Source organism: Rhipicephalus microplus, chromosome 6 (genome assembly GCF_043290135.1).
Source record: "Rhipicephalus microplus isolate Deutch F79 chromosome 6, USDA_Rmic, whole genome shotgun sequence".
Taxonomy (NCBI): domain Eukaryota; kingdom Metazoa; phylum Arthropoda; class Arachnida; order Ixodida; family Ixodidae; genus Rhipicephalus; species Rhipicephalus microplus.
Genome location: NC_134705.1, coordinates 175,926,501 through 175,937,991, shown reverse-complemented (window position 1 = coordinate 175,937,991; position 11,491 = coordinate 175,926,501). Strand labels below are relative to the sequence as shown.

Sequence of the window (11,491 nt, the reverse complement as noted above, 5' to 3'; positions counted from 1 at the left end):
GCCGTTGTATGTAGTAGTACGTGTAGCTAAAATGAAACCGGAGTACAGAAACAAGAGAGCTACAGAGAAGTCGGGAGCCTGTCCAAAAGCTGCAAGATACGTCAGTACTACCGGGTAAATCGTTCTGTGGTACTACGACAGAAGATGCTAAGCTGGTATACTGCCGTCGCTACTACTGTAGTGCATACGGTCCGTACCGCGGTACTGCTGTTCCGTATGCCTACACGACTTCGCCGACCGTCCCTCTCCTCCTCTCCGGAAGCCCGTCGTTCTGTGGACGCCGCTCACTGGCGCTAGTGGTCGGTTCCTCAGCCAACATGGACGATGGCAGTGCGGTCTCGGCGAAGAGAGACGAAATTCGCGTTCACTCGCCGTCGATCTGAACCGCAAAGGTGGAAAAGTGCGGCGACTTCAGCATGGCCAATGGCGAGGAAATATTCCTCCAGTCCCCACTAGCTGCGTGGGTGAGTGATCCAGTTTTTACGAGCGGTGCTGCGCCGTCGTCTCTCACAGTCGGGATCGCTCGGAGTTTGCGAAAAGAAAGTACCGCATAAAAAACGAAACAAAGATCTCACGGGATCGAAATCGAGAGCCTAAATATTCCGGATGGATCGGGATGAAATGCCTTCCTTTGCGGACCGAGTCGATCCACGTCTGTGGCCGCGATTACAAAGTAGAGCAAGTCTTGCTCCTGTCACAACGGGCTGTCAAGTTTAGCGTCAGGTGCAGCAGGGGGGGTTTGTTTATGTTGTTGTATCTATTATTTAACCTTCGATCGCTACGCGTGTGAGTTTCAAGCGAGAATAAACTAAAACGAGCTACATTGCAGACTTCTTGCGGGCAGAATTTCGTCCGCGTAGCCGGCCTTTTCTGGTCAATAAAGTTGCCCCGTGTGAAGCTGGTTCGGAGTTGACCGACGTGGTGGGACAATTAAAACAATGGCTTCTTTTCAGGCGTGTTTTTTTTTTATTTATTCTCTTCTTCTCCGAAGGCACCTTTGTAGTTGGAGTTGAGACGCGTTGCTTCTTCGATTTCGCGTCTTTTTTTTTTTTGCGTGTCGTTGTCGAGCGCTCGATCTAACGCTGTGCTCTCCTTTCGTTTACGACTTTCAGTTCCGAGTTGATCATCATCTCACCTCAATTCCGTCTCCGCGATGCAATCTGCACTACCCTTTCGCTGATGCGAACCGTTCCTTATGAGCTGCAGGTGCGCTTTCGACTGCCGTGTATTTGCGCGGAGAAGCAGTAGATGCTGGATGTATTTTGGGAGTTTACGTACGACGTTTTCGCCGTATCAACGAGACGACCGGGTTGTGAAGTTTGCTTTCCACGCGGGCCGCCGCCTCGTTTCGAGAGGACGCGAGTTGGCGAAGGAAGTTTACCAAGAGCAAGGCGGTGGATTGTGCAGCAGCTGGTTTAAGTTTACGCCTTGCTAAACCACACGCCGGTTTGGTTAGGTTTTGGCCTTGCTCGCCGATGGCGTCTATCCGCAGCTGCAGCGGCTGCGAATAGTGTAATGCTGTTAGAAAGTATGTGTTTTGTTATTTCTGAAAGCAGTAGAAATGGTCGGCGAACCAAGAGATGAAGAGAATGTAATTCGTCAAGGATATCTTGATTTGAAGCAAGTGAAGATCTTTCTTCAACTGAGCAGCATGCATGTGTTGAGGAGATAATGCCGATAGCGGAATAGTCACGAGATTAAAACAAAACTAAGTACCCCAGGCCATGCTCGTTGAATGTTTGTGATTGTAGATAAAAAGAGCAAAAGGAGAATGACAAGGCGCCTACTGTCTCCAATAAGCACAATGGACAGGAAGAGTACCCTACCAGCCTTGTGATAACAAATGATAAGAAACAGATATGCAAGGCACACTGCTTTCATGAAAAAAAGTTGACTTCAAAATGTTTTGGATGTAATCAACGTTCATGCCAAGGATGCAATAGATGCTGATACTCAGCAGAATTAGCTACTGCTTGATTTTAAAAGTCACTGTTTTTTCTTTTGACTGCAACAGTTCCAGTGCTCAGCTTAATTTTTGAAGATTTGGTTCTTAAACTAAACAAATCCAAAATAATATAAAAGAAACAAACACAAAGCTAAAGAAGTTAAAAAATAAAATAAAAAAGAACCTAAACTGCAGCAATAGCGTGTTGTCCACATACTCTATTCTTTGCTTCGCTTATTCTTGACTTATTTAAACAAGCAAACTCACTAATTGGCTGTCTTGTTCAATTTACATGCATTGTTGTGCGAACATCCTATTGCATATATTGACAGCAAAAAAATTAAAAGTATATGTGTACAACTGCTAAAGTATGGCTGCACTGATTGTGTGCCTCTGATGATGAGAAATTCACTCTGTAAGGAGGTAAAGCGGTCTTATTGTAAATACATTGAAACTAGCCACTAACCAGTGCGATTGAAGATGCCGCAGTTAGTTTGACAAGTGATGTTGCTAATCAAACATTTTGACAATGGGGTTTGTCTTTTTCAGGACCTTGACAGAGCAAATCCCTGTCAAAAGTCTGAATGTGACAAAATGTATTGTTTGACTGTTGTTCATTGTTTATCCTTGCTATGAGCTGCTAGTGGATGTAAAAAAAAAAGTGTGAGAGTTAGAAAGGAGTGGAGATTTAGCAAACCCTTGAGGCATTGTCTCCTCAGATTCAGAGTAACAACCAAACTTGACACAAGCAGTGCCAAGAATATATCCACTTCTTTTTGAGCTGTACCTTAAGACGCACATCACGTCAGCAAGCAGTCTTCTATGAATATTTCTTGAAATGAATAGGGTGTAGTTGTTTTCTAAAATACTCAGTGAACAGGAACAAACTGAACATAAGAATTACAAAGCCCTTATATCCATGTAAGATAACTGCTGAACATGTTTCATTGTATCATAGCTATAATGGATCAGGAATGCAGTGGCCTTTATGCGGTATACGTTGACGTTCCATGTAGTGTCTGCTGCACAATGCAGTGGTGTAGGGCAAATTTAAAGTGTTATCACTTTTTTGTTTTTATCAGGAGGTATGCATAGTTCTCATTAATTAACATTTCTTTAACAGACATATGTTAAGTGAGTTGTAAATATCCCCCCCCTCATGTGTATTAAATAAAAACAGGAAGAGGTTCTAAAACAACTTTTAAAGCTGTAGCACTACCATAACAGCACTAAAAGGTCAACTCGGCAGTTCATGTTAAAAAAAGGTGGGCATACAAACAGGGACACAACAGAGAAGTTGAGACACCACGAATTGCCAGAATTTCTGAATTCTGGACATATTTCTTGTGCCTGTGTTCGCATACCCTGTATTTTAACATGAGTACCTATCATAACTCAGCTCTCCATTATTCTAAACCACTTGGCAGCTCTGTGGTCAGTTGCATGCATAAGTTCATGCAGAAGTGCAGCATCCAGCGATATGCGAGGCCAGGTAAAATTACACTGCCATGCACAGCTGACAGCTGTGCATGGATGCTTATCACAATTGAAAAATGGCAAAATTACAAAAACAAGTACCCATACTGTACACTCATACCTCTCTATAACAAAGTTGCATCTTGCACAAAAATTAGTTTGTTATCTCCGAAAATGCATTATAAAAGAATATTCCTAACACTTTCTATTACAAGAGTATTCATCATTTACTTTGTTATAACCGATATTTTGTTATATCCAGGGTTTTCATATCGAAGTTTGTGTGTACTATTGTTTCTAGTCCCTGAATCGGCCTTTCACTGTTTGGGTTCAATACCTTATATGAGTGAAGGCTTCATCATGACCAAGGCAGGCAGCTTATACTCAGTGCAACCATTAAAGTCAGTTTTTTTTCTGTGTCGCAGGTAAAAACATTTTACGATGATGATGGCAAGCCACTGGACTTCAAGCAGCTCTGTGATGGCGTCTTTCTGCACACCGTTTGGCTGCAGATGTAAGAATCTTGCTCACTTACTGTTGTCATTTTGTTGTCCCTGTTCCTTTGTGGTGAAATTGCTTGTCGAGAAGGGTGCTTAAGGAAACACGAAGGAAGCAAGCGCACGAGAGTGTTTTTTATTTGCGTCTTGCACACTGCAGTGACGCCCATCCCATGTACTCCGGGGTAATAAATCCAGCGACGGACATGACTTCTCGACTACGGAATCTCAACATGCTGCTGCACAACATCAAAGTGTTCTACGAGGTGAGAATTCACTTCCCTTGCAGTATTGATGGACGTAAAGTGAAGGATGTAGCCTTGAATTCTCCGAGGTTAAGAGCGCGCAGTTTATGTGCCGTCTGTTTTGACTGCTACCAATGTGCAAGTGTCATGGTATGGCAGGAAGGCGTTTTGTTTGTCCCTTGTGCAAATGCTTTACAACCAGCTACCCTAGCATTAGTGATAAAAACTTTTGTGCAGTTCTGTTTGTATTGAGTTTAAAAAAATCACAATGCTGTATGTTGTGACAAAACAAACAAACAAAAAACACTGCCATGCTATTTCAAGCAGGTGTTCATTTGTATCTAGCATAATACAAATTAAAAAGAGCATGAAGGCCTCAGTAAAGTTGTGCCATTCTGCCTTATTTATAGTGTTCTCAAGATCACAAAAATTTTCACAAGCAGCATGATATTATGCCACACACTGTCTTTTTTTTTTTAATGAAAAAGGAGAATCCATGGGCCCATTTTCTTTCTTATATCAGTGACAACCGTACCCCTTAGGAGGTATATGAAATATACCTCATAAGGGGTACGGGAGGCCGACCATACATAATGAAATATCTGCAAGGAAGCCGGTCGTTGTAGGGGTGCCACAAGGAAGTATTTTAGGGCCACTTTTATTTTTGATTTATATTAATGACATTATACACTGCATAAACAACGCAACATTTGTCTCTTATGCCGATGACACAACAGTTTTTATTACAGGGAGCATGGAAACAGAGATAGAAGAAATGGCTAATGAAACACTGTCTGCTATAGATACCTGGGCTTCAGTGAATTTACTAAAACTAAACCCTTCAAAAACACAAGTCATTTTATATACGCCTAAAGGAAAAACCTTGATAAATAAGATGAGCTTATTTCTAGGCTCTCAGCAGTTAGACATGGTTGATTCTCTTAGTATTCTTCGTGTATATTTTTCAAAACACCTTACGTGGAATGTACATGTTGATATTCTATACTCTAAGATGTCATCGGTCATTGGTGTCCTTGCACGTATGCAATCTCTTCTTCCCAGTAAGGTGACAATTACGATATACAATGCACTGGTATTATCTTTGTTACAGTACTGTAGCTTAGTGTGGTGCACAACCGGTGTGACGAATGTGCGCAAGTTGCACTTACTACAGAAAAGGGCCGTACGACATATTGCGGCTGAACACTATCTGTCCTCTACAAAACTTCTTTTTCTAAAATATGATATTCTTCCAGTTTTCTTTTTGTACAATTACAGGCTGATGTTATGCTATAAAGAGTTTGTCAAACATGGTACCAATACCACAATAAATCTTGCTAAACTTAGCGTAAACACAAGTGTCCGACTCACCAGGCACAAAGAAGTTTGGACTGTACCCACCCCAAGAACTTTTTATGACAAACAATCATTGTCCTACAGACTACCTTCTTTGTTAAACTTTTTAAACCGCGAAGATTTCGATCCTTCCTCTAAACAAAACTGTCAGATTAAACACTCCGCCCAACTGATACATTATCCTCAATGATACATCTCTCAGAATTTATGCCCATTCTTTCCTTCTTATTATTGCTTTTCATATTCATGCCACTTCATGACCAAACATTTGAACTACTCTCTTTTTATCTTAGCACTGTTTTCATAAACTTTTTGTATTACTTTTTTGTGATGTTATACCTATATGTTTATTTCATATTTGTTGTGCATGATTGACTGCCATTCCTGCTGCTTTGTCAACTTGTGAACGGGGTCAGGACCTCGTCAAGCTCTTGAGCTTTTAGTCCTGTACTCCACCTTATCTAAAGAAAATAAAATGATTGATTGATTGTATATATGTCCACTTAAACCTGGAAGCGTTGTGCGAGACGACAAAAGCCGGTGATATTTTCTTGTCATTTTGAGCTGATCATTATGCCTACAGAAAATCGTATTCAGGTACGGCGCAGAAACCTCAAAATAGCTGCAGAGAGTAACATACGAAGCTATTGCTGCATATTGTTAGGCACCATGGGGCTGAGCTGTTACATTGTCTGTTGCAAGCTACTGCTTTATGATGTAATAAAACTCTCTACGAAACCTCCATCATTATTTTATCATTCTTCGACAACAGGCTGTGCACTGAGGAGCTGCGAATTGAAAATTACTGAACAGATGAAGTGGTCACTTCAGCAAAATGACTACAATCATTATTACTTTCGTGTGCTTTTCTCAATATTGCATACATAAGTTGTACAAGTATTTTACTGTTAAATGGGCCTTTTAGTCTTTGTGCACTGCTTGCTCACCTGATCATATAATCCTGTGCCTTGTTGCAGGAGGTCCTAGAACAAGTGCTAGTTATGCACCTCCCCAACGTGGTCAGCATTGCCAAAGCGACCTTTGACGGTAAGGTGACACCCAAATACTATGCAATCACGCCTTCTAAATCTTGGAAAACAGTTTTCACGGAATGTTATACAAACATTTTACATCAGCTAGTTGTGATTTGGAGCATAGACATTGATTACTGACATTTCATGTCTCTGCTAGGTGACCTACTTAAAAAAAGTTTTTTGTTTTTTTTAACAGTTGTTCTTACAGGTGTGCATAGTTGGAAAGTTTTTGCATGCTTGGTAAAGGTGTTTTGCACAATACTGTGTTACTGAACACTTAAAGTGACACATTGGAATGGTTTGTCTGAACACCGAATTATACATTCATTTTTTTTTGTTGTTGAACAAGTGTAGGTGCCTTATTAAAGGCTTAAGAAAGTCGTCAACTGTTTGCATGTAAAACTCTAGAGTTCAATTCGACTGCAATGGTTGCTCTCTGGTTGCATCGCTCCAGCTGTTACGAATCTGCCAAGTTGGTAAAGTGCACAAGCTCCAACAAGTTATCAGAACAAACTAGAGCTCATTAACGTTCATTTGCAGAGAGCAGCGAGCAGGAGCTGAGTCGTCTGCTCCTTCTGATGCTGGGCTGCGCGGTACAGTGTGGCCGCAAGGGACGCTTCATCGAAGCCATTCGAAGACTCGACCTGGCCACCCAGGCCTCCTTGGCCGAAGCAATCGCCTCCATCACCGACAATCCAGATTCAGTCTGGACGCGGGACTGGGGTCGTCTAGAGACACTGCCCGAAGCTGACCGGCCGCGCATGTACGCCACTCTAGTCCGTCACGTAGCCACCCTCTCCCGACAACGAGACAGTGCAGCGCAGGTTTGTGTTGCCAGTAGTATTGTGTGTTGACTTCTACTTTGCTTCGTTTTGTGAAGCTGGTGCTCATTTGTGCGAGTCTAAGAGCCCCCGAAATTCTGTGTTTTTAGGCCACTGCATGTGCCGTCATTCATTGGGGTTCTAAATCCAGAAGCTGCCAGCTTTCTGCGATTGCTTTTATTGTTGCTCGATTTTGTTAAAATACCGAATAACTGATCCATCACAAGCTGTCATGGAATAACTTAGTGTTAGAAACTTTATAAGGGTGGTGAATGCTAGGCAAACTTTAGTTTCTCTTTTTTCTGCACAACAAAATAGCAATTACTCCCAATTTCTTACATAAATATTGCTGGAAATGTAGAAGCATGAAGCATTTATCACACTCATTCTATTGTTCCATCTCGTGCTAGAACATTTTATGATTGTTTTTGTTTGAATAACAATAGAATGCAACTAACTACCAAACACTAAAAGGATTCATGTTGTCCGTTTTTTAAAATGTTGCTATGTTTCCTACATGTTCTAGTTATTCTAGTGTCTATATCTGGTGTTTTATGAGTACTGTGCATGATCAATGTGTTTATTTTTTCTTCCTTGTTTAGTCGTATGATTAAGTTAGCTTGCATGTCAGCATACCTGGACAATCAGTCCCATTATTGTCCAGTGAATTTTCATATCACACGTGTTTTATCGGCACAACTTCGTTGACATTTCTTAGTAGCAATAGGTTGCGGTAAGATGCAGTGAATGTATGTTATAATCATGAATATAATCATGGTCCTTCACTACAGCCAACACTACCTCTGAATGTCTGGCTTGTACTTTTCTCAGCAATGGTACAAAATAGAGCTGATGTATTCTTATTTGCTGATCTGCCTATATCCTGTAGCTCGTGTTAGTGGATTAGTAAATCATCTCGATGCGTTTTTGCTCATACCAATACTGGCAACAAACCGAGAATATGAGCCACGTGCACTGTACTTTGACGCTTATCGTGTGCTTATCAATGAGTGTCGTCTGCTCTGGTGTGCACTTCAATTCTCTTGCCAAAATTTACACTGATGTTGCATTGTTCGTAGCTGATGTAGTTGATATTGGGCTGTTCAACATTCCAGCGCCTAGTGAACCTGACATTGGAGCAGGAGTCCAGTGGCAGTGCAGACAGTCCGGGCGATCAGGTGTGGGGTGGCTCCGATGCACCTTCGCCCCAAGCGGCCGACTCCAGACTTGGCGTGGAACTGGCCGACACCAAAGCCAAGCTTCGCCGTTGTCAGCAGGAGCTGTGAGTTTACAGCGGTCTTTCGTCTTTTTCACTTTCTGACCTCATGGCTTCTAAGATTCAGAGATTTCCTCGGCTAAAACTGAAAGTTCAGTCATCTATAAATGTCCTGATGTTTGCTATAGCTAATCTGCTGCTTGTCCCAATGCTCTGTGTCATGCCTCTGTTGTAACCTTAAAAACTAATTGAACGAGGAAACTAGGAATGTTGCTGTAGTTACACAGAAATCCAAAGAAGGCAGACATTTAGGAAGAGATGGCGGCTTTATGTAATCAAAGGTCATTGAAAAAGAAACGTCGCTGAAGCCACTTATGAAAAAAAAAAAAAAAAAAAACTAGTCTTTGTCAGGGCAGCATCCGCCCCGACAAGGAGGCTCCTTGTGGTACTAATCTGAATACATAGGTCTGATGAGATGCACAAAGCTCATAATTTGCCTTCATCTATGGCATAGCCCAAACCTCAAATTTATACGTATTGCAGAGAGGAGAAACTTGAAGTACTGTCTGAACAAAAAGAGGAGCTCAGTCAGCTGAAGGAGGCGATTGCCAGGTTGCGACAAGAGGTAAGCAGTCGCATTTCACCTCATCTTGATGTCGTTGTGTGTGTCGAGGAGCAGACAGCTTGTGTAGCATTTTCGTGAGCATGTCGACCATTTGTACGCACGCACTGCACAGGTTTCGCAAGCACGACAGAGCAAGCGAAATCGTGGAAGAGATGTCTTTCCTGTTCAATGCATCTGTCCCGTTTCTCCACTTGTCTCCTTGTGCTCCATGTTCACCATGTGGAACGTAAACTAAACTAGCCTCGCTTGGAATTCTCATGCTCTCAAGCTACGTTTGGTATTTAGACTGCAATTACTTTTTCAGTTAAAGCATGGTCATCTATGGAGTGCATAAAGTATTCCTGCACTACGTGACATTAGCAACTTTGTCCATTAATGTCACGGGGAAGCTTGTCCGTCTTTACCGCTAAAAATAAATTGATGCCTGCAGACAAGAGTGCTTTTGCATTCTACATTTGAATCTCGAGATCTTCAGACATGCTCTAAGTGTGGCTTTCTTTTTGTGCGTGTGTGCATTCTAGAACTTGGAGCTTGTGCAAGATGCGAGAACAGCGAAGGCCTATAGGGACGAGATCGACATTCTCAAGGAAAAGGTGCGCATCTTACAAGACTTTTTTTTTAACTGATGACTGTTTGTGAAAACACGAATAGCTTCAGAGTGAAAATGTGTTCACTGCAGGTGCTGAAGCTGGATAGACTTGAAAGTGAGATACAGAGGTACAAAGACAAGATGAGTGAACTTGACTTCTTCCGCAGCCGAGTTGAAGTAAGTGAAAGACTCAGTTGGGAGGGATAGAAAGGTGGGTGGGGAGTTAAGAATGACCCCGTTTTGAACAGCACTGTTGATGGATCAAATGCACAGCTGCTTGTGAGTGGTTGCACATTTTGCCTCTGTTTTACATTCCAGTGATCTAAGGCAAGAAACATAGGACTTCTCGTTTACTTTTTTTGGTTGTGAGCGTTATTTCAACTTTCTGCCAACACGTACAGAACATTTTTACCCATTTACTACCTTGTTAAAAGTAATAGTACAAAATTGTGTTGTGCTGTGTGCTCATAAACAGATGCTGCTTAATGCAATTATCAATAGTTGAAGAAATTCCTACAACACTCACACAAAAACAACCACCAGATAGATGCAAGCATGCGCACATCAGGCACTTTGGAACATAAGGCAAAAGCAAATATTTCCATTTAGCGAGTAACAAATCGTTGCAGACGCTTGATATGTGAGGCCAAGCTTTCAAAAGTGAGGAGGCGAGAGTCATTATTCGAAGCAATGCGCAATAAAGAAGGACAGGTGTTGACAATGTCATTTTCACTTGTTTTGTACAAAGCAAGCCGACTATGAATTGCTAGGCTGTAGTACCACGGCTTGACTGAGAGATCTGTGGTTGTGGACAGGAACTGCGCGAGGACAAGCGCATCCTGGGTGAAACGAAGGCCATGCTGGAGGAACAACTGGAAGGCAGTCGGCGACGCGTGGAGCATGCCGTGCAGCTGGAAGCCCAGCTACTCAAGGCCCGTGCTCGTCTCAGCGAATGCACCTTGGTACAAGCTAGCAATTTGTTCTCCCATTTGATTGTCTGTCCAATTGATGCAGCGAAGCTCCTGTGTAACGTACTTCGTAGAATGATAAAAATACTTCATTATGCAAGAAATGCAGAAGTTTTGGAAAAGATAAACGTTTAAAGAGATTAATATTTTTTAACAAGGGGTGTTGCTGGAGCGACCGTTTCAACGAGTGGCCTTGTCTTCTTCAGACGAGTTGTCGCTTCGAGGAAGACAATACCACTTGTCGAAATGTTGACTCCAGCAACATACACGCCATGTTCCGAGATTTTTCATCTCTTCATTATTGCAGGTCGTCTTGTTGTAAAAATTGCGCACCGTAATGCTCGCAACACAACTGGGAAATATGGAATCCTTCGTTGTCCAGGTCGTGGCATTCTAGAGGCATTCTTTGTTGAGTGGTTTGACTGTTTGGTTGGAAAACATCGTCTGGCATAACCAAACATTCGGATAAGACATAAGCTGAGGAAAATGTGGAGGCTTATTAAACTGGTAAGCTGATGAAGAAGAAATGTCGCTAGCCTCAGCGACATTCCTTGTTCAATGACTTCTCATTGCGACTAAGTGCTGCCACAAGTGCCGACAGCGGTTGTCTCAAACGAGGCTTCGCAAGCTGAGACTTGCTTACATCATTCTACTGACAATAGCTTCAAGCAGAAATTGTTAGGTAAAATGCTCTGTAATGACATAAATATATTATCGTG

At 42.1% G+C, this 11,491-nt stretch overlaps 1 protein-coding gene across 2 annotated transcripts in view; it reads left to right on the top strand.

The window, feature by feature from the left end:
- The first annotated feature begins 285 nt into the window (after nt 1-285).
- The window catches only part of Girdin (protein girdin), a 36,020-nt gene continuing 24,814 nt past the window's right edge, over nt 286-11,491 (top strand). For both annotated transcript variants that reach the window (XM_075867082.1, XM_075867081.1), the window contains exons 1-10: nt 286-464; nt 3,847-3,935; nt 4,079-4,184; nt 6,497-6,566; nt 7,094-7,377; nt 8,490-8,656; nt 9,134-9,215; nt 9,737-9,808; nt 9,895-9,981; nt 10,620-10,766. In XM_075867082.1, coding sequence (XP_075723197.1) covers nt 417-464; nt 3,847-3,935; nt 4,079-4,184; nt 6,497-6,566; nt 7,094-7,377; nt 8,490-8,656; nt 9,134-9,215; nt 9,737-9,808; nt 9,895-9,981; nt 10,620-10,766 — 1,152 coding nt within the window. In that variant the 5' untranslated portion in view covers nt 286-416. The remainder of the gene's footprint in view (nt 465-3,846; nt 3,936-4,078; nt 4,185-6,496; nt 6,567-7,093; nt 7,378-8,489; nt 8,657-9,133; nt 9,216-9,736; nt 9,809-9,894; nt 9,982-10,619; nt 10,767-11,491) is intronic.